Below are 18,656 nucleotides of genomic sequence, written 5' to 3' on the forward strand. Positions count from 1 at the left end.
CAGGCACTGTTTTGGAACTGAGGATATAGCAGTGAACAAAATCAGACAAGATCAGACAAAAATTCTTATCCCATAAAGTTTAAATTGTAGTGAGGGAGTCAGACAACAAATAAGATTTTTTTTAATGGAAACATATAATACAGCATGGTAAACAGTGATAAGCACAACAGAGAAAATAAAGCAGGGAAGAAGAAAGGTGGAGAGGAGTGAAATTATAGGTAAAGTGCCTGAGATATATGTTAAAAAGTACCCAGTGATCTAGTACCGAAAATTATTGTTGAAGTACTAAAATTTATTACAAGATTGTTTGAAAGCAAAAACTTAGAGCCATTGTCATTAGTAGCTATTACTCCATCATCATGTGAAATTATACCTGTCATTTTGTTTAGTGACCTAGAGTATGATACCCTCCAGGATAGTGCACCAAGATAAGATTCCTGATGGCTGAGATAAATACCTTTCGTTGCAAAGTGGAAAGAAGACAATTATGGAGGAGGATGAGGGAACCAAGAAAACCAGAATGACCGCAGGTACTTTCTCAGGACACATACATTTTGGAACTAAAGCTCTTGGAATGACCACCGGAAACTACAGAGCATTTGCAGAGTCCCTACATCTGCCCCAAGGCATGCTGAAGTCTACTGGTCTCTTATTGCTTTCCCTCCCCCTCCCTAGGACAAGGAGGCTGGAAGTCCTGGACATACTTGGGGATGCTTCCAGACCCTCCAGCATCTCCCCCTGACCGCTCCCAGTGTTTTCCAGACCAAGTTGCCAGCAGTGACAATGAGCTCTATCAGTTCTCCGTGCCCGTACCTGAGACAGAGGGGGACAAGACAGGCGAGAAGAGTCTATTATTCTACATGGCTATTTCCAGACAGGAAGAGGGAAAAATGGTGAAAAGCTCTAATCTGGACAGCACCACCTCTAACACTGAGGACTCTGCCTTCCCGGCCGGGGGCCGACTTATCCTTGAGCATCTCAGGGGTCCCGTATGCTTCCCTTTTTGAGTTAAGTGTGCTTTCTGAAAAGTTTCAAGAAATTCTGAACTTCCTGCACCCTGAAGAGAACAACAATGAATAGCTACCAAGCTTGCATTTGGGTGTCATCGGTCTGTTCGAAGGGCTCTTAAGGTGCATAAAGCTGTTTGTGGCAGGGAGCAGCACAGCCCCAGCCACCCTCTCGGCATCAACAGCGCACCCATCGAGGCACCCCCGCAGCCGCTTGGTGTGCCATGAGCAGGCCGGCCGCGGCCTGAGATTCTGCACGGAGCAACGTGCCCTCTGCAAGCTCGGGGTCTTCAGACAGGGGACGGCGGATGAGCGATGCTTCAAAGCAGCTCATGCCCTAGGAGCCCAGAGTTTCGTTGCCAGCTACCTCCGAAACAACTGGTCTTTCCTAAAAGCCCTCGTTAGCCGTGGGGTGCCGCAAAATCTTATCTGTGTGAACTCAGTTGGTGTCAAGCCTCTACCCTGGCTTTTCTCTTATGAATTCATATCGCAGAACAAGTAAACCACAATTCAAGAGTCCCAAATATTTGTATTTTTTAAGGCCTTAAATGCTCCCTTACGACCTGTAAAATCATACTTGTAAAATCAATGCTTATTAGAACAGTCTAGGGACTGAGTCTAGGGCTCAGTGGGTTTAGCCTCCCACTTCAACTCAGGCCATGCTCTCCTGGTTGGTGATTTCAAGCCCCGCGTCCGGCTCTGTGCTGACAGCTCTGTGCCCCTCCCCCACTAGTGCTCTGTGTCTGTCTCTCAAAAAGGAATAAACATTAAAAAATAATAATAATAATAATAAAAAGAACAGTCCAATACCTGAGTAGAAGGAACAGTAATAGACCGGGAAGCAAGTTCAGAATTAATGTGTGTGTTAATTGGTCCTCATCTTCCCGAGTCTTTCCATTTCTCTGAGCTAAGGGCTTTGTGGCAGGAGCTCGGTGTTTCTCGGGTCAGTGACAAGGCAGCATGCCGCTTAGCTGGATCAGAAACAAAACACCTACATTCTAGTAATTACTTGATGAATATAGTTAAATTTTTTCCATGTTTATTTATTTATTTTGAGAGAGTGACAGAGAGCTTGAGTGGAGGAGGGACAGAGAGAGAGACACAGAACGCAAAGCAGGCTCCAGGCTCTAAGCTGTCAGCACAGAGCCCGACGCGGGGCTCGAACCCACCAACGGTGGCATCATGACCTGAGCCGAAGTCAGACGCTTAACCGACTGAGCCACCCAGGCGCCCCACTTGGTGCGTATAGTTACACCTGGGACATTAAATGATAGCCTGAGCTCTCACTGGAAATGGCATTGCCTGAGGTGTATATTTATACAAATGTGCTGCTTCAGGTGTATCAACTTAATCAGGTTTGCAATGTCCGAGTCAGGAGCGCTGAGTTACCTACTGGAACCTTCATTTATGACAAAAATTTTCCTATACTCAAATAGAAAACTTGCAATTGGTTGTGTACCTGTTCCAAGTGGAAAGCAGCTCTAGTCATACAGTAAGATGTTGCTTGAAATCTAGAGTAACTTTGTAATTCCTTCAGGTCGGGGAGAAGCCTCATCAGGGAAGTGGCATGACTAAAGTAACCGCAAAGATATTCGGTTACAAGTAACACAATTTCTTCCAAGAAGTTACTTGGCTGTGCTGATGGAAGTTAGCACAAGAAATACATTTCGAAGGGCTGCAAACAATGGGGTTTTCTGGCTGCAGGCTCTCCCTGTGGGATCTTTTATAGTAACACCTCGGTTTCCCAGAAGGGGTGAAGGAAGCAGCGCTCTGCATAGCTGACTTTTCTGGACAGCTGCTGCCAACTCTTAACTGTGCTGATTTTTTGTTCTACACTTCAAGATTTTAATTATACAGAGTATAGAGAATTCAACTTAATTGTCCTTGAGGTCACCCAGCAAGCGGTTCCCCCAACACCCACCCCTTGTCTCCCCGTGCTTCCTTCTGTCTCTCCCAACTCTTCCCTGGCCACTCTTCTGCCAAAGACCCCCAAGTGGTGTTCTCACTGGAATAACTCCAGATTTCATGGATGCTTCCTTTCGAATCCTCTTTTCTTCATACCTCTGAAAGTCTATCTATGCCTTTTTTGTTCCTTCTCATGTTTTGTTGAAATTCATCTTATTTCTCCTGGAGAAATTCCTTCATTAAGCATCTTCTCACATCTCTCTCCTTAGAGTGAATTTTAAAATACATAGTTGCTTTACTTTATTAATCATATAATATGACTCCCTTACTGAGAACTTAAAAGCCCAAGGTCTTTCCTACTGAATTGTTTTTAAGTCTTTAGTTAGGTTATCTTTTAAAAAAATTTTCTTCATTTTTAAAAAGCATTTGGCATCATTGGGGAAAAAAATAAGCTTTAAGAATCTATAAACTTGGGGCACTTGAGTGGCTCAGTTGGTTAAGCATCCGACTTTGGCTCAGGTTGTGATCTCAAGATCCGTGATTTCGAGCCCGGCATCAGGCTCTGTGCTGACCTCTCAGAGCCTGGAGCCTGGTTGGGATTCTGTGTCTTCCTCTCTCTGCACCCCCACCCCCGCCAAAAATAAGCATGAAAAATTAAAAAAAAAAAAAGAATCTATAAACTCACCTTCAATTTATGCTCCAATTTACTCCTTCGCTTGAACTATCTTCCCACTCTGGCCAATGGCAAGTGTTGGTATATCCATCAAAAACTAATTTTTTATATAGGAACATCATCATCTCATGGACTTGTAGGCTTCTGTTGCCCAAAACCCATACTGCTGCATTTTATCCATAAAGGATTCTTGATGGTTTTAATTTCTTACATACCTACTTTTCAGTGATTGTTCCTTACATTTTCTTGTACTCTTGTCTCGTTCGGAAGCTTGATAAGTTGAATTTTACCAATATGTAATATCTAAGTTTAGAGATTTGAAAATTTTACCTCACACTAGAATTCTGATGTGCAGAGAAAGGGTCCACTGGGATGACCATGCGTCCTGATCTGGTTGAAACAGCCCCTGTTTACATAGGTTGTCCTGGCATCCTATTTGGCTTAGGCTTTGTCCTAGATTTTTTTGCTTTTCAAGTGAAATATTGTCAGTAGCAACTGTATTAGGATAACCTGGGATGGGTGAACTGATAGCACCTCAAGCGTCTGCCATTAAGTCTCCTCAAGATGTGTGAGATACAAGAGCAATGAGTCGAATTCTTTTCATATATGGTTAAGTGTGTAAGAAAACCACCACCGCCGCCGCCCCCGTCTTCTCCCCAAATCTTTACAGATACCTTGTAACTAGGACCTTTCTTCCAAGGACAGCGTGCAGATCCATCAATGAGTAAAAAGATAGGTGCTCGGGCAGGAGTAGCAGATACGGCTAATTCCTTTCAGTGCCGGTGGAGGTGAGAAAGGACTGGAGGCTGCCGGCAGCTCAGTGCGCCAGCCCATAGCTGCTACAGAGGGTCGGCACAGGGCACCCAGAAGTTGAGGTGATGGGCTGTCTCCAGCAGTGGAAGAAACAATTCCCAAGGAGCCAAAATACCAACACGTTATCAGTTCCTCAGATGCTGTCAGCGGAAAACCAATTAATTTGCTTTCGAATAGCGTTTTATTTTTTTTAATCCAATTCATAGAATTGAAGTAAGGTTTTTAAATATTCATTCCGTCCAAGCTAACATGTAGGGTGTTGCTTTCAATGGTACGGTAATTCAGTTAAGTAAATATTAAGGATAAAATTATTCGTTTTGTGATAATCATACAAATGGTGGAGCACAATATTGTGGGGTTTTTAAAGCGTAGTATTCATATTAAACTAAGAAATTTGTGAAGCAGAAACATATTTGGAATTCAGGCTCACAGGTAATTTGTAATTGCCTCCCAATGACGCTACAGTGATATACCAATGAAAAGAGAAACTCTAGTTTTCAAATTTTCTATGTATACAGAGATGTACATAGAATATATAAGATATATATTATATTTGTATACATACACACCTTAGGGTAGATAAGCTAGAATATTTTTTCACCATTTGGATATCATGAATCATGCTGTTATAAATATTTGTGTGCACACTTTTGTGTGGACATATATTTTCATTTCTCTTGGGTATGTACCTAGGAGTAGAGTTAGTGGGTCATATGGTAACTCTGCTTAAACATTTTAGGAACTGATTGTTTTGCAAAGTGACGGCACCATTTTGCATCTGACCAGCGGTGTATGAGGGTTCAGATTTCTCTACACCATCACCAACATTTGTTATTATCTGATGTTTTTATTCTAGCCATCTTTGTGGGTATAACATAGTATCTCCTTGTGATTTTGATTTGCATTTACCTGAAAACATTTTGCTAATGAGATTGATGTTGAAAACAAACAAAAAAACCTTCAGAATGACAGAATACATTTTCTGCCTTTGCTTCTCTTTATCCTTCAGAGTTAGGAACATTTCATCCTTTAAAGAAGTACTTTGTAAATCAATCTAATTTTCCTATATTAGTTGTGAGCATTTTTATAAATGGCTCTTCTACATTTTAGTTGCACTTCATTCAAGATCAGTCGGAAATTTTAAATTGAATCATTCAACAAATGAAGCACCACAAAAGTCATCCTTTGGAGCTTTTAGTAAATGGCAGTAATTGAGAGCTTATAAAAAGGAGAACATTGAAATTTATGCTCACGAAAGGAAGAGAACTGGGCAAATTAAATAATGAGAGCTCAAATGTTATGCAAGATTTAATTTTTCAATTTTAGAATTTCCTCTTGAAATATCTAGACTTGAGAAAAGACTCTTTTGACAGAGCTCCTATTTTTAATTGAGGAAATTTATATTCTGCACTAGAATGAAAAGAAGCTGATTTGTGAGAGGGCCTAAAAATTGTGCAGCATTTATATGTGATTTTAAAAAATCATAAATAGATACAACTTATATTTTATTGTCTTATAAGATGTTTGGCAAAGATACACTAAATGGAGGTAAAATAACAGTACCTGGGAAAGTACTGTAAATAACATTACACATATCCACTCTTTGGCACCTTATATGGAGACTATTTCCATAGTTAAAAATACTATGATTTACAGAATCGATTAAGGTATCAACAATTTAACTTTACTAACAATAAAAAAAATTCTGAATAAGACTGTGTATAAATTTATAAAAATAATAAAACCAGATTGAAAAAATATATATTGTATGTATATTCTGGTGACCTGGTCTATTGGAGACAGAGATGGCTAAGGAGCAGATTCACAGCAGTTCCTGAATTTATACCAAAAATAATGATTCTGTGAATATTACATTTTAATGTTCAAATGATCAATATAAAAAAGTTTTCTTTTTATTTTGCTTTAAAGTATACACATATATGCTCTTTATTTTTATAAAAAAAAGTTTATTTTGTATATAATTTTTCAATTGAATCATTTTATTCACAAATGTATATATTTGTAATTTTATTTTTAACACCCTCTTTAAATTTGAAAAGTGCCTTATAAATCATATCTTCATTCAACTTTTAATCAGGGTAATTTTCCTTCTAATTTCCCACCCATTGGTCAGCAAAATGAGGGAGCGGATGTTTGATTAAATATCTAATCTGATAAAAACGTAGTCCAATCTGACCATTTAAATGGTCCCTAGTCACTGCCTACACTTACTGGGAAAATCTTTCCAGTGTCTCAGACGGACTCCTCCTTCACTGTTTCTCTCCCTAACATGGTGTCCGGGCAACTTATATGACCTGGTAGGAAAAGGATGGGCTTCAGGCTCCTCTAGTCTCTGTGGGGATTATCTTGGAGTAATGGTAATTACAGTGGCCCTTGCCACCTGGTTGTTGTGTACCCCCACAGGACCCCAAAGTTCACATCTACACAGTGATCTGGTGAAGGTTTGATTGACCCAGACTTACCTCAGCTTCTTCAATGGGGGAAAAAGGATACAGCAAGTCAGAAATTGACAAGAGTGACTACAGCTAGAGTAGGTCAAGGCTTCACTAGAACTTCTAAGCTAAGTCATCCATCTTGAAATCACAGGTTACTGAAATGTCTGTCTTGAGCTGAAGATACGATATAATATTTTCATACTGTGTACCCACACACACACGCACTTGCCGAGAGTTCAGAGTTCCTATATGACTGTGTACCTGTTAATGTTATAGTGCCATAATATAACCAAAGCTGGAGGTAAAGTAATTAAAATTTTTAATAGACTACCAAAAAAGGGGGGAGAAGAAGATTAGGCATGGACATTAGGATTAGAAAAGAAAGACGGAAACTGTCATCAAAACAGAAATTAGAACGAATGTCACCAAGAACAGTGATTCTATACAGACGGTGAGACAAGCACCATGCTACCACAGAAGAGATGAAACCTTTGCAAAAAGCAGATGTCCATTTGTCAAAGATGGCTTGAGGACAAAAGGCATGGGCATAGATTATGCGACTTCTCAAAGGTCTTTCTAATGATGCGATAAATATTCTTAAGGAAAAAATTGGATTCTGGCAACAAGACGAGAGGTATATCTTTTGATATATAGGGGGAAAGGGCATATCCGTATGCCTAAGGACAAACACATTATTTAAAATCTAATGTTATTTAATGTTACTTCATTTTTCACGAAAGTCAATAACAACTTTGATTTTCCAATCCTTAAGATCCCAAGCTCTTTATGTGTTTCTTAAAATTTCCCTATTTTTTGACCATTGATCTTGTTTTTAGCAGTCTTTTATATTGAACACATATTTTTCCATTTGTGGTAGACAGATTTTTTTTGTTAATATTATTTTTATGTGTTCTACTTTAAACACCTAGTGTTCTGTGTGTTTTCATTTACACATTTATTCACATCGGGCTGTGTTGTATTTGCAGTTGATTTCATAGGTGGACTTGATGCACGCTCCTACTACCAGGATCATGTTGAGTTAAAGCCTGTTAACCTGTAAGTAAAGGTGTGATGAGATGGAAAATATTAATCGTTCTAACTTGGTCAAAACTAACCAAATCTGAAATAATTTGGACCTGCTACTACTAATCATTGGTTTAATTTTCCACTCATATTTAAAACACACCTTTTACATGTAACCCAACATCATCATTGTTGTTATTCATCCCAAAAAGAATTTGAAATAGGTAACGTGGTTTATGTTTCCAAAATGGGATTTTTATTCAGCTTTTCTTATCAGGGGGTTGATAGCTAAATTGGAAATAAAAAGGATAATGTAGTCTACAGAAGAGAAACTAGATACATATTTGGGGGCCACATAACAGAGAAAAGGGGAGAAAGATTGGGTTAGGATCCAGGCTCTGTGTGTGTGCTCTCAGGGGCCTTCCTTGACACCTCTGAGACTTGGTTCTCCCACCTGTGATATGGTTTCAGAGGCAGAGGAGGGAAGATGGATTCAATGGGATAAGGTAGGTATAGTGTATGTATAGCTTGTACCTAGTACTTAAGTGTGCCTAGTACTCAAATGTGCCTAGTACTCAAAATGGGGTAAGGTATGTATAGTATATGTAAAGTTACCTATGATTGTGCCTAGTACTCAAATATTTGACTAACTCTCCCTAAAGGACATGGAAGGAAGTCAACAAGTACAACAAAAAGCACCTTAAATGGGACAGGTTTCAGTTGAGTATAAGGAAGGTATCATGGTCACCTGACTGATAAAATACTAGAAAGCAAGAAAATAGATACAGTGACTCCATTCCTAGAAAACTCTAAGTAGCAAGTAGACAGCTGTATAAAATAATAGCTATCATGTACCAAGCACTTGGCATTGTCTCACTTTATCCTCATGGAAATACTGTAAGGTACTCATGAATAGTCCCACTTCATAAAAAGGGAAACAGAGGTACACAGAGGTTAGACAAATTCCCCCAAATCCCACTAGTAGTAAGGGGTGGAGCTGGGATCATTTCTGAATGATAAGCAATCACCATGCCTGATATTGTGGACTTGGTCAGATGACCTTCTATTCTTTCAGCCCAATGTTCTTCAGTTCCATGGTGATAAAGGAAATTATGTACAACAGCCACTGGAGACCAAAGCCGAAGACATGATAAGAAACACACATGAACGCCTCCCTCTGCTTTGCCACAGTGGTTTCATATCTGCAATCCCCACCCCCAGCCCTGCGAAGCCTGCACCGGCCCCTCCACCTCTCCAGGTTGAATTAATTTTATTCTGGCAGAATGATCTAAAGGAAACATAGCTCACAAGCCACACAAATCAGCACTGTGCTTGTCACATGATGGATGTTTAAATAAATGTTGGTTTCTTAAAGCAAATCCAATTTGGAAAATCATTCACCCTATATAACACTCTGGGACGAAGCAGTCACCACCTCATTACTCATGCTACTGAACGCCAGTAAATGATGTGCTCCAAAAGTTGATATTTGTAGATCTGGGGAACTTGGCAGGGATTGTGACAATAATAGAGATGATCACTGCATTGGAAGTGAGAGGAGAATGGAAACAATGCCTAGCAGGGGCTAGGAGAGTGTAATATACATTTGATACGTAATAAAGAAGGTGATGAATGATTTATTTCATCTCCACTATGAAAAAAATAACTCAGCAGAGAAATTGCACTATGAAAAATGTTGGTCAGATGTAAGAAAGATCTTTCTATTAAGGAAGGTTATTACAATTACAATTGATTGATGTTGGTAATGGAATCTCCTTTCTTGAATGGCATGTGCATCCATGTACTTCGCAGTGTTCTCTGGCCTGGCCCAAAGGCAAGTGACTGCCATCTATGCTCCCTGAAGTCTCTCCCGTTTCTGTGACTCAAGAGCACATAAAATGTACCTGTGAGATGACCTGAAAAGCTTTGATCAACTCTGCTGCCTCCTCAAAGGGCTTTCTCAACTACCCCGTTCACTGATGAACTCCCACACCTTTTTAGCTGCATGTAGCATAAACTACAGGCTACAGAAAGCAATGGAACAAGTTTCTGCTTTGACAGATTATGCATATTACTGTTAGATGAATATGGGAAGCCTTTCAACCATGAAGGGAGCAAGAATCTGAAAGATCAAACTACACCTGAATTAAAATCACTGTGCATGGGGGCGCCTGGGTGGCGCAGTCGGTTAAGCGTCCGACTTCAGCCAGGTCACGATCTCGTGGTCCGGGAGTTCGAGCCCCGCGTCGGGCTCTGGGCTGATGGCTCAGCGCCTGGAGCCTGTTTCCGATTCTGTGTCTCCCTCTCTCTCTGCCCCTCGCCCGTTCATGCTCTGTCTCTCTCTGTCCCAAAAATAAATAAACTTTGAAAAAAAAAATTTTAAAAAAAAAATCACTGTGCATGAACAATTTAAGAGGTCAGTATGTGTGCTCCCCACTGTATGTAAATATTGCAGTTTATCCAGGTAACATTAGTCCGCCTGCTTGATTTCTTTTAACAAGGCCATTATGTTGGACTTTGTTGTGGCCGGCTCGGTGATGCCATATCACCACCCAGCAACAGGTTGGAGAAAAAGCCAGTCTTCCGTATAAGTTGTCAGAGAAGGGAGAGAATGCTGGTTTTTAACTTTTGTGAAGGCTCTTTAGTCTCCATGGAGTACTAAGCCAGGTGTTATGAGGAAGCCACTTCATTAGGGGACTTCATTAAGGGAATCAGGAGATTCCTGAGCATATTCACAGGTACAGGGATGTAGAAGGGTGGCTTTCAACTCTAGAAGGGTAGTTACAAGCAGACAGCCCATTCACAGGTAACACTGTCTGTTTGTACAGGAAGCCTTCATTCTCGTGTTTGATTATGTCATTGCTCATCATCATAAAATGTACCTTTCCTGTGCCCACAGTCAAATTGTGTGTGAATGTGTGTGTTGGGGATAATGTGATAGGGGAAGTTATTTTACATATGGAGTCAGTCTTCCGTGCTTTGTCTCCTTTCAAAAGAATGATACCAAGCTATCAAGAGGGCCTGATTAAGTAAATTAGTTTTATTTACAACTATTTACTTACTTATAATATGTGTCCACAGTCCCTGTGGTAGACACCAGAAATGGAAAGACTAGCAACACTTGAGCCTTGACCTCCGGCAGCTGATGATCTAGGAGAGGAGACCTACATAGAAATAAGGAGATGCAAAACAGTGTCCCCAAATTAACTTTTTTGCAGAAGCAAGAATGCTTACTTCTCACTTGCAGGGAGATCAACCAAGAGATAATACCCGAGCTGACTTAGGAAAGGAAATGAGGAGTTAACCAAAAGCAGAAGAAGAGAATGACTGTTCCGTGTGTGGAGGCTAATTTGCTTGGCCATTCTACAGCGGAGGAAGCTGAAATTCAAGACTGCCCAATCTTCTGTTTGCCATAGCTGTCACCTAAACTGAGCAAGCCTATGAGGAAGCAGATGTTTAAGTAGAGCAGGAATCTTGATAACTCCTGGTGGGGATGCCCCCAGATCCTCCACAGCCACTGCTCCGCCATCGAAACAGTATCACTCTTTACTCCTAAAGCTACAGAGATGCCAGCCATAAAAAAGAATGAGCTCCTGCCATTTGCAACAACGTGGATGGACCTAGAGGGTATAATGCTAAGTGAAATAAGTCAAACAAAGAAAGACAAATACCATATGATGTCACTCATATATGTAATTTAAGAAACAAATGAACAAAGAAAAAAAGACACAAAAAAAAAAAACCCTGCTCAAATACAGAGAACAAACTGATGGCTACCAGAGGGGAGGTTGGTGGACGGATGGGTGACATAGGTGAAGGGGAATAAGAGCACACTTATGATGAGCACTGAGAAATGTATGGAATTGTTGAATCACCACATTGTGTACCAGAAGCTAATATAACACTGTATGTTCATTATACTGGAATTTTTTTAAAAAGCTATATAGATGAATGAAATTCTCACTGTCTGTTCCTACTGTCCAGTGAAACCACAGCCAAGGGAAGGAGCTTGACGAATCAGTGGGGAAGACCCTATTGATCTTGCCTCTAGCCTGGCAAGATGTGTAGAATAAGTAGGAGCTCCCTGGCATATTCCCCCCTTCCCCCTGTCCCCGCCAGGGAGCAGGACAGGGTCTGCCAACCTTGCACCAGTGAAATACCACTAAAAAATCAAATATTTAAAAATTTTAAAGCTATAGAGATGCTTTCAGTGGTTGTTGTCTGGATCTGCCTTGGGAATATGTGACACACAGGACAGGGGTAGCCCGTGTGGGGGTCCGTGATCTTGCCACAGCCATCAGTGAGGGAGCTATAGCTCTCAACCTAAGTACAGCCTAGGTCTCTGCCAGGACCTCCTCCATCACTGCCACCACCTTTAACAAGGAGAAAAAAAAAGCTCTTGTCATTGGAGCAGAGAGCCATGTGGTCAGTGGTGGCTTTGAAGGGGACACCTACAGAGTGGCCTACGTCGGGGCTGCAGCTAACGCCAAGAGGATAGGGCTAATAAAAGCAGATGTACCTCTCAGGAAGAAAAATCGCTTGGCAAAAACCCATGCAGCTATGAAGGAGATATGGAATTTCAGGGAACATCCTAGTGAGCAACTAAATTAAAGTGTGTTGAAATCAAAACGGTTAGCGACTGGGTAGTGGGAAAATTAAGTTCTATGTAGCAGTAATTCTTCAGATAGAAATAATTAGACCAAGGCAGTTTGTCAAAGAAAGACAGCAGTGGAATTTCAGAACTGAGTTCCACCACAGAGATAGAGATCTGATGACATTAGAAATTCCCATGAGGAAGACGCCCCGAGACTGCCATTAAGAAAGACTTGATGAAAAAGCTTCTTCCCCCGCGTTCAGCCAGTCTTTCCCTAAGGTTTCCAAATAAGAACTCGACTTTTCTCTGGTATCTTGACTTGCCTGATTGCCTTGGCTGGAGGCTAATTTTTCTTCACAAAAAATGTCACATGCTACGTGGCCACTGCTGATGGAGTGTCGACTGTTGCCACTCAGTATGAGAAGACAGACAAGCTAATTCCCATTTCAGGCGGGCTCTGCGGTCAGCGCCCACCTGTACCTTCACTGCCTGGTCTCTGCCTCTAATGGCCCAGGCCCAGAGGAAAACGACCTCTGATGACCGGCTGCCGGATAGATGGGGGTGGCCCTCCACTGCTCTTCCCTAAGAAGAGCTGCTTCTGTCAGCATCCCGGTAAGTTGGAGCCAGACCATTCTGCATTTGCAACTCCTAGATTAAGAACCATCTAAGAAGACAAAACACGTGTGTGTGTGTGTGTGTGTGTGTGTGTGTGTGGCAGGCAGGGAGGTAAGAATGATTTGCTTTCAAACCTTGGTTTAAAAACCAGTAGCCACCAGCAATGTATTAATAAACTGAAGCTGGAAGAACCCAGAGTCTACAACCTGCATTTACCCCATCACGCCTCTATTTCTTGGCCAAGTACCTAAAGACTAATAAAATGGTAACTCTCTGTCTTTATCTCATTTTCCTTTGTCCTTGACTGGCCCTCACATGTCCATATTTCTCTCTCTATGCTGGCTGTCCCCTGTGGCATGCAGAACCATGTGTCTGGAATCTGCTCAGACTGGGGGCTGCTCACTTTTCCCATGACTGATTGTGAAGTCCTGGTGCCTGAGGGCTTCCCTCAGTCCCTGGAAGTGGTGGGCACTTACGCGGGCGTCAACTCTCCAGGGCAGGGTCAAGAGCGTAGAGCACAACAAATGTCAGGCACTCAGCGCCTTCTTAGTTGTCCGAGAGGAGAGCCGGGCTTCCCCACATGCCTGCGTCACTTAGCACCAAGGGGCAGTGTTTAGGGGCTTGCTGCTTTTTCTCTCCTTGGGGTGCCTTTCCTTTGTCACTCGCATTAATAACTTTTTGATCCATCATAGGAAACGACTATTTCATTTTAGGGGCAATGTAAGAACACACCCTAATGTGTAGCCACTTGACCATGGAGCAGTGAAATGGCTGTGCTTCTAGGGTTCAGACTCATCACTATGCTAGTCGGTTCATGCACCGACTGGCTAGGAAGGAACGATGCCACCAACAGTGCAGCCAGGCAACGCAAAAGACGGTCTGCCATGACCGTGACTGATGGTCAGCCATCTCCCCTGTGTCTCACAGGGATCGCCAAGACCTTCTCATTTGACCTGTGACCTCACTCACTGCCCCCAGAACCTTGTGGAACCTGGTTGTCCACTGCCTTGTGAAGCACATGAAGGCTTTTCCAAAATGAAAAAACTCACATCGGAATGGTACCCTCCAGGGAAACTGTCAATTCCTGTCATTGCCAGAACTCTCAGGAATCTTCTCAGTACTTGCCATGGATATTAACAGCAAGGAAATAGATTTACCCATGGAGACATGGAGCACACCCCCAAATTAATCAACATAAGTAAAAATAACTTCATTTTGCCTGTTTCCAAAAGAAAATATCCTCTGATACTAAAATTAAATGCAACGTGGGGTGCCTGGGTGACTCAGTCGGATAAGCATCTGACTTCGCCTCATGTCATGATCTCACAGTTTGTGAGTTCAAGCCCCGTGTTGGGCTCTGTGCTGACAGCTTAGAGCCTGGAGCCTGCTTCGGATTCTGTGCTTCCCTGTCTCTCTCTGCCCCTCCCCTGCTCATGCTCTGTCTCTCTCTCCTTCAAAAGGAAATAAACATTAAAAAATTTAAAATTAAATGCAATGCAATGAACATACACCAAATTTCATGTTAAAAACATACTTTGTTTTCCTTTATATTCATATCAAGAAACACTTATAATCCCATGTAATGACAAGTTCTGGAAAGAAACAAGATACAAGAAAGAAAGTAGAATACACAGATGAGAACACAGGCATATCACGCACACACACACACACACACACACACACACACACACACATCTCAGAAGTGATACAGAGAGACAGAAAACCAATAGAAAAAGATACAATGACAGGCCTCTCAGAAGACACACTTTGAAATAACATCACTACCTTGTTACTTGATTTCATTCTGCCTGGAAGGTAGGTACCCTCAGATAACTACTAACATCTGAAGAAAAAAATAAAGATATGATCTTAAGGTTCCCAAAACTCAAACTGTTCTACTCAAATTCATTGATCAATCATAGCATCATTAAAAGAGTGACAACTCGACATTATGTGTCTCCAGATATGACACAATCAGAAGACGTAGCACCACGTATGAAGTATCTTGCCACAAGGTCAAGCTTGATCTTGGACCGAAAGTGTAGAAAATTCAAGAATAACAGAATTAGATCGGTCTCACCACTAAAGATAAATGTGATGGGTATACCCAGAAGTTCCCCCCAAACTCCCATCAGTACTACCCCCAACAAACAAAAATTCCTTCCCCTATTGCCTTATCCTCATTCTAGAAGAAATTTGCCTATTGGATGGATGAATAAACTTCAGGACCTTGAAACCCCTTCCCAACTAAGATACAGTATAAAATGATTAAAATTCCACTATCATAATCTTATCCCTTTATCTTTCAGCTCCAATCCCTATTAAATCACAATGGGGTGAAAGGGGTAGATATGTGGGCTATTTAGTTTTTGGAATGTAGAGAAATAGGCAGAGAAAATGTGAAAGGAAGGTGAGGAGATAAGTAAAGGACTCCAACTCTTGCGATGTGTGAGAGGGAACAGGACTTCCCTGGAGAAGAGTTACTACCAAAAAGCAAAGCTGGAAAGTTGGAGCTTTTTTCCAGTTATTTAAAATTATGACCAAAAAAGTCTATTCTGAGCCATAGAGAAAGTCACAGCTTCTACTGGCAGGATGCTTATAATTTAGTTGGGGGGAAGAAACTTACATATCTGAGTGAAACAATCAGAGCCGAATTAATTGTGTAGTTGAATGCCATTTGCTCCACATGGGGTACAGCAGATAATGTAAGAGTTGCTGTCAGCAGGGTGAGAAAGTAGTATGGCTGAAGCAGAAGTAGAAGTCTTCACAGAGGAGAAGAAATGTCAACTGAACCCTAAAGATGAATAGGATTTGGATCAGCTAAGAGTTTTTTCATGAGAGAAACAGTGAGAGCAAAAATATTCAACAAATATGAAGTGCCAACTATGTGGCAGACAGTGCATGTGGTTGATATTCTGGGAATAGGCATAAGGCAGAACCGCCACCTTCCAAAGGCTGACTGTCTAATATAGACTTAGAATCGGTAGCAAGAGTGACTAGAGATTCCAAGGAAGAGGACCAATAGGGTGTGTGTGTGTGTGTGTGTGTGTGTGTATGGAGACAGAGAGAGAGAGAGAGATCTTAATTGGCTCATGTGATTATGGAGCCAGGCAAGTCCAACAAGCGTAAGGAAAGCTTGCAGACTGGAGACCCAGGGAAGGGTTGATGTTGCAATCATGAGTCCAAAGGCAGTGGAGAGGCAGAATGTCTTTGTTCTTAAGGCCTTTAAGGGACTGAATAAGACTCATCCACAATATGGAGGGTAATCTGCTTTACTTAAAGTTTATTGATGTAAATGTAAATCTCATCTAAAAAATACCTTCACGGCCACACCAAATATCTGGCTACCTTGGCCCACCCAAGCTGACACATAAAATTAATCATCACAGGACGGGATGTATGTAAGGACATGGATCAATGGTATGAAAGCCAGATGAGGATGATCCTTGAGCAGTCAACCAACAGAATACTGTAGGAAGATTAGGCTAGGGATGTTTCTAGCAGTTTGGAGACATAATATTACCCTCTCATCTTTACCCCAAGACAACCGAAGGCCATACCTTTACATCATTCTTCAGTTGCTATGGGTTGGCACTTCTCTCCCAGGAAAGCAGTCCTATATTCTGATTTTTATACCTGATTGCACACCCCGACCTGAAGAGCAGGAAGCCCATGGGTTTTTGGTTTTCTTATTGCGACAGTCATATACATGGACCGCATGAGGCACGCCCAGAATCTATTTTGCATTTTGAAAAGCCTGGATGAATAGAAAGGAAATTCAGTTTTCAATTGTCAAGTTCTTTAAAGCAATTCATATTTTCTGTTTTAGGTCGAAATAAGTAATGACACTGACTCTGAAACACGGCTGCTGAACTTGAGTTAGGAAGCAAAGCACCACTGAGAGCACCTCTCTGCATTGGCACGTCTCACTTCCTCCCAGAGGACGGACCGCGCCTCCCTACTTCCCCACGAATCCCGGAGTTCTTGGGTCACAGCCTATGTATTATTAGCATTGTTCACTAGATGAGTTGTAGGTGACTGGGTGGGTATTTTTTTAAGTCATTTTCTTCTTATATGAATACTTGTAATTATTTTAAAAATTGGTCTTTCATTTTTTAACAATATTTACTGTGAGGCATGCAAAACAAAAACACTTCGTGAAAACCTTCTACAGTCAATTCTAAGAGAAATACTGGTTTTTGTATTGAGGTGTTAAGTCGGTGTTGCTGATGACCTGAGTTATCCTATGCCTGATGGAGTTTGCATTAACAGACATTACCGGGGGCTACTCAATATGAAGTTAGATGCTGTGACAGCTGATAAATGGGTGCAAACAGTGGATCCGGCCTTCAGACTGACCATGGGTCATTTTTTCAACACCATAAGACAAAACGTGAAGTCCTCCTTTGTTCTCAACTTTCCAAAATGCAGAACACCATTACGTCAATCTAAATTCTCAGATTCATGCATATTATCTTGTTCTTCCTGTATTCTGAAAAGAACATATCATGGGGAGTATAGAAGAGTATGATTAGTAGAATACCTTTCCCCTTTGGAGGTTATATGGGTATCTCTGATGTTCATATTTTCTACTCTTTATCCCGGTTCTGACATTGGTGTCAGACCTAAACATACAGCTTGTGGAGTTGTGGAACAGAAATCACAACCATAAATCTGCAATCAGGAATATTGCTCTTAAGATATTCAAAAGGAGCATTAAAATGGTATGGAATTCTCTATAAATGCTCCTAAAAAACATATTTATATTTGCTCTACATCAGTTTTTCTTTTTCTTACCCCATCCCAATAACCAAGAAAATAATATGGGAAACATCACTTTCCAGGGAAAGAAGGACTGTTTTAAAAACACATCATAGCTTTTTCCTTTCATATCTTTCAATGACTATTTCCCATATCAAAATAAGTTTTGCTCACTTTGGATAGCAACCAAGGTGAGGCCTCCTATAGGCCACAAAATTGTGTACATGTGTACTATTTAATCCGGAAGTTGTTACCTTGGCCCATACATCTCTAACAAGTCAGTCTATAAAGTATTTAAAATCGTATGCAAATTTTTATGTGGGTATAGAGGTTCCTTTTTTCTTGTTTTTTTTTTTTTGTTTGTTTGTTTGTTTGGAGACCGTATATTTTTATGAGACTCTGTTAAGAATCAGAACTAATACAACAAAGTGCCCTGGTTGCTCCCATCTCATGCCAACCACTGTGGGCGTTCCAGAAGCCCATTTTAGTCACTAGCCTTTGGATTGTGCTCCGTCAGTCAGGTGACACACATTTAATCCCATCGTTTTTCATTCTACTAAATAAACCTGAATGCAAAATGATGAGGAGCTCACAGGGACCTAGGAGATGGTCAAATCCAAACCACCCCTTCACAGTTCAGGGATCCGAATCATAGGGGATTTGGTGGCCTTGTCCTGAGTCCTGCATGTACACAGAAGGGCAAGAGTCATGGGAGGGGGTGGGACCTTTGGAGGGCAAATGGTAGGGTTTGGACCCAGCACTGTGGCCTTGGATAGTGTTGGACATCTTTGCCCTGGAACTTTCCTCAT

At 41.3% G+C, this 18,656-nt stretch overlaps 1 protein-coding gene across 1 annotated transcript in view; it reads left to right on the forward strand.

The window, feature by feature from the left end:
* Positions 1 to 16,969, forward strand: part of NKAIN3 (sodium/potassium transporting ATPase interacting 3) — a 303,057-nt gene extending 286,088 nt beyond the window's left edge. The window contains exons 9-11 of the mRNA XM_047073857.1: positions 7,841 to 7,902; positions 10,447 to 10,455; positions 16,916 to 16,969. Of these exons, the coding sequence (XP_046929813.1) occupies positions 7,841 to 7,902; positions 10,447 to 10,455; positions 16,916 to 16,969 (125 nt within the window). The remainder of the gene's footprint in view (positions 1 to 7,840; positions 7,903 to 10,446; positions 10,456 to 16,915) is intronic.
* The last annotated feature ends 1,687 nt before the right edge of the window (positions 16,970 to 18,656 follow it).

Source organism: Lynx rufus, unplaced genomic scaffold (assembly GCF_022079265.1).
Source record: "Lynx rufus isolate CCGP_SWC_20201006 ecotype Redwood Valley unplaced genomic scaffold, mLynRuf1.p SCAF_12, whole genome shotgun sequence".
Classification (NCBI taxonomy): domain Eukaryota; kingdom Metazoa; phylum Chordata; class Mammalia; order Carnivora; family Felidae; genus Lynx; species Lynx rufus.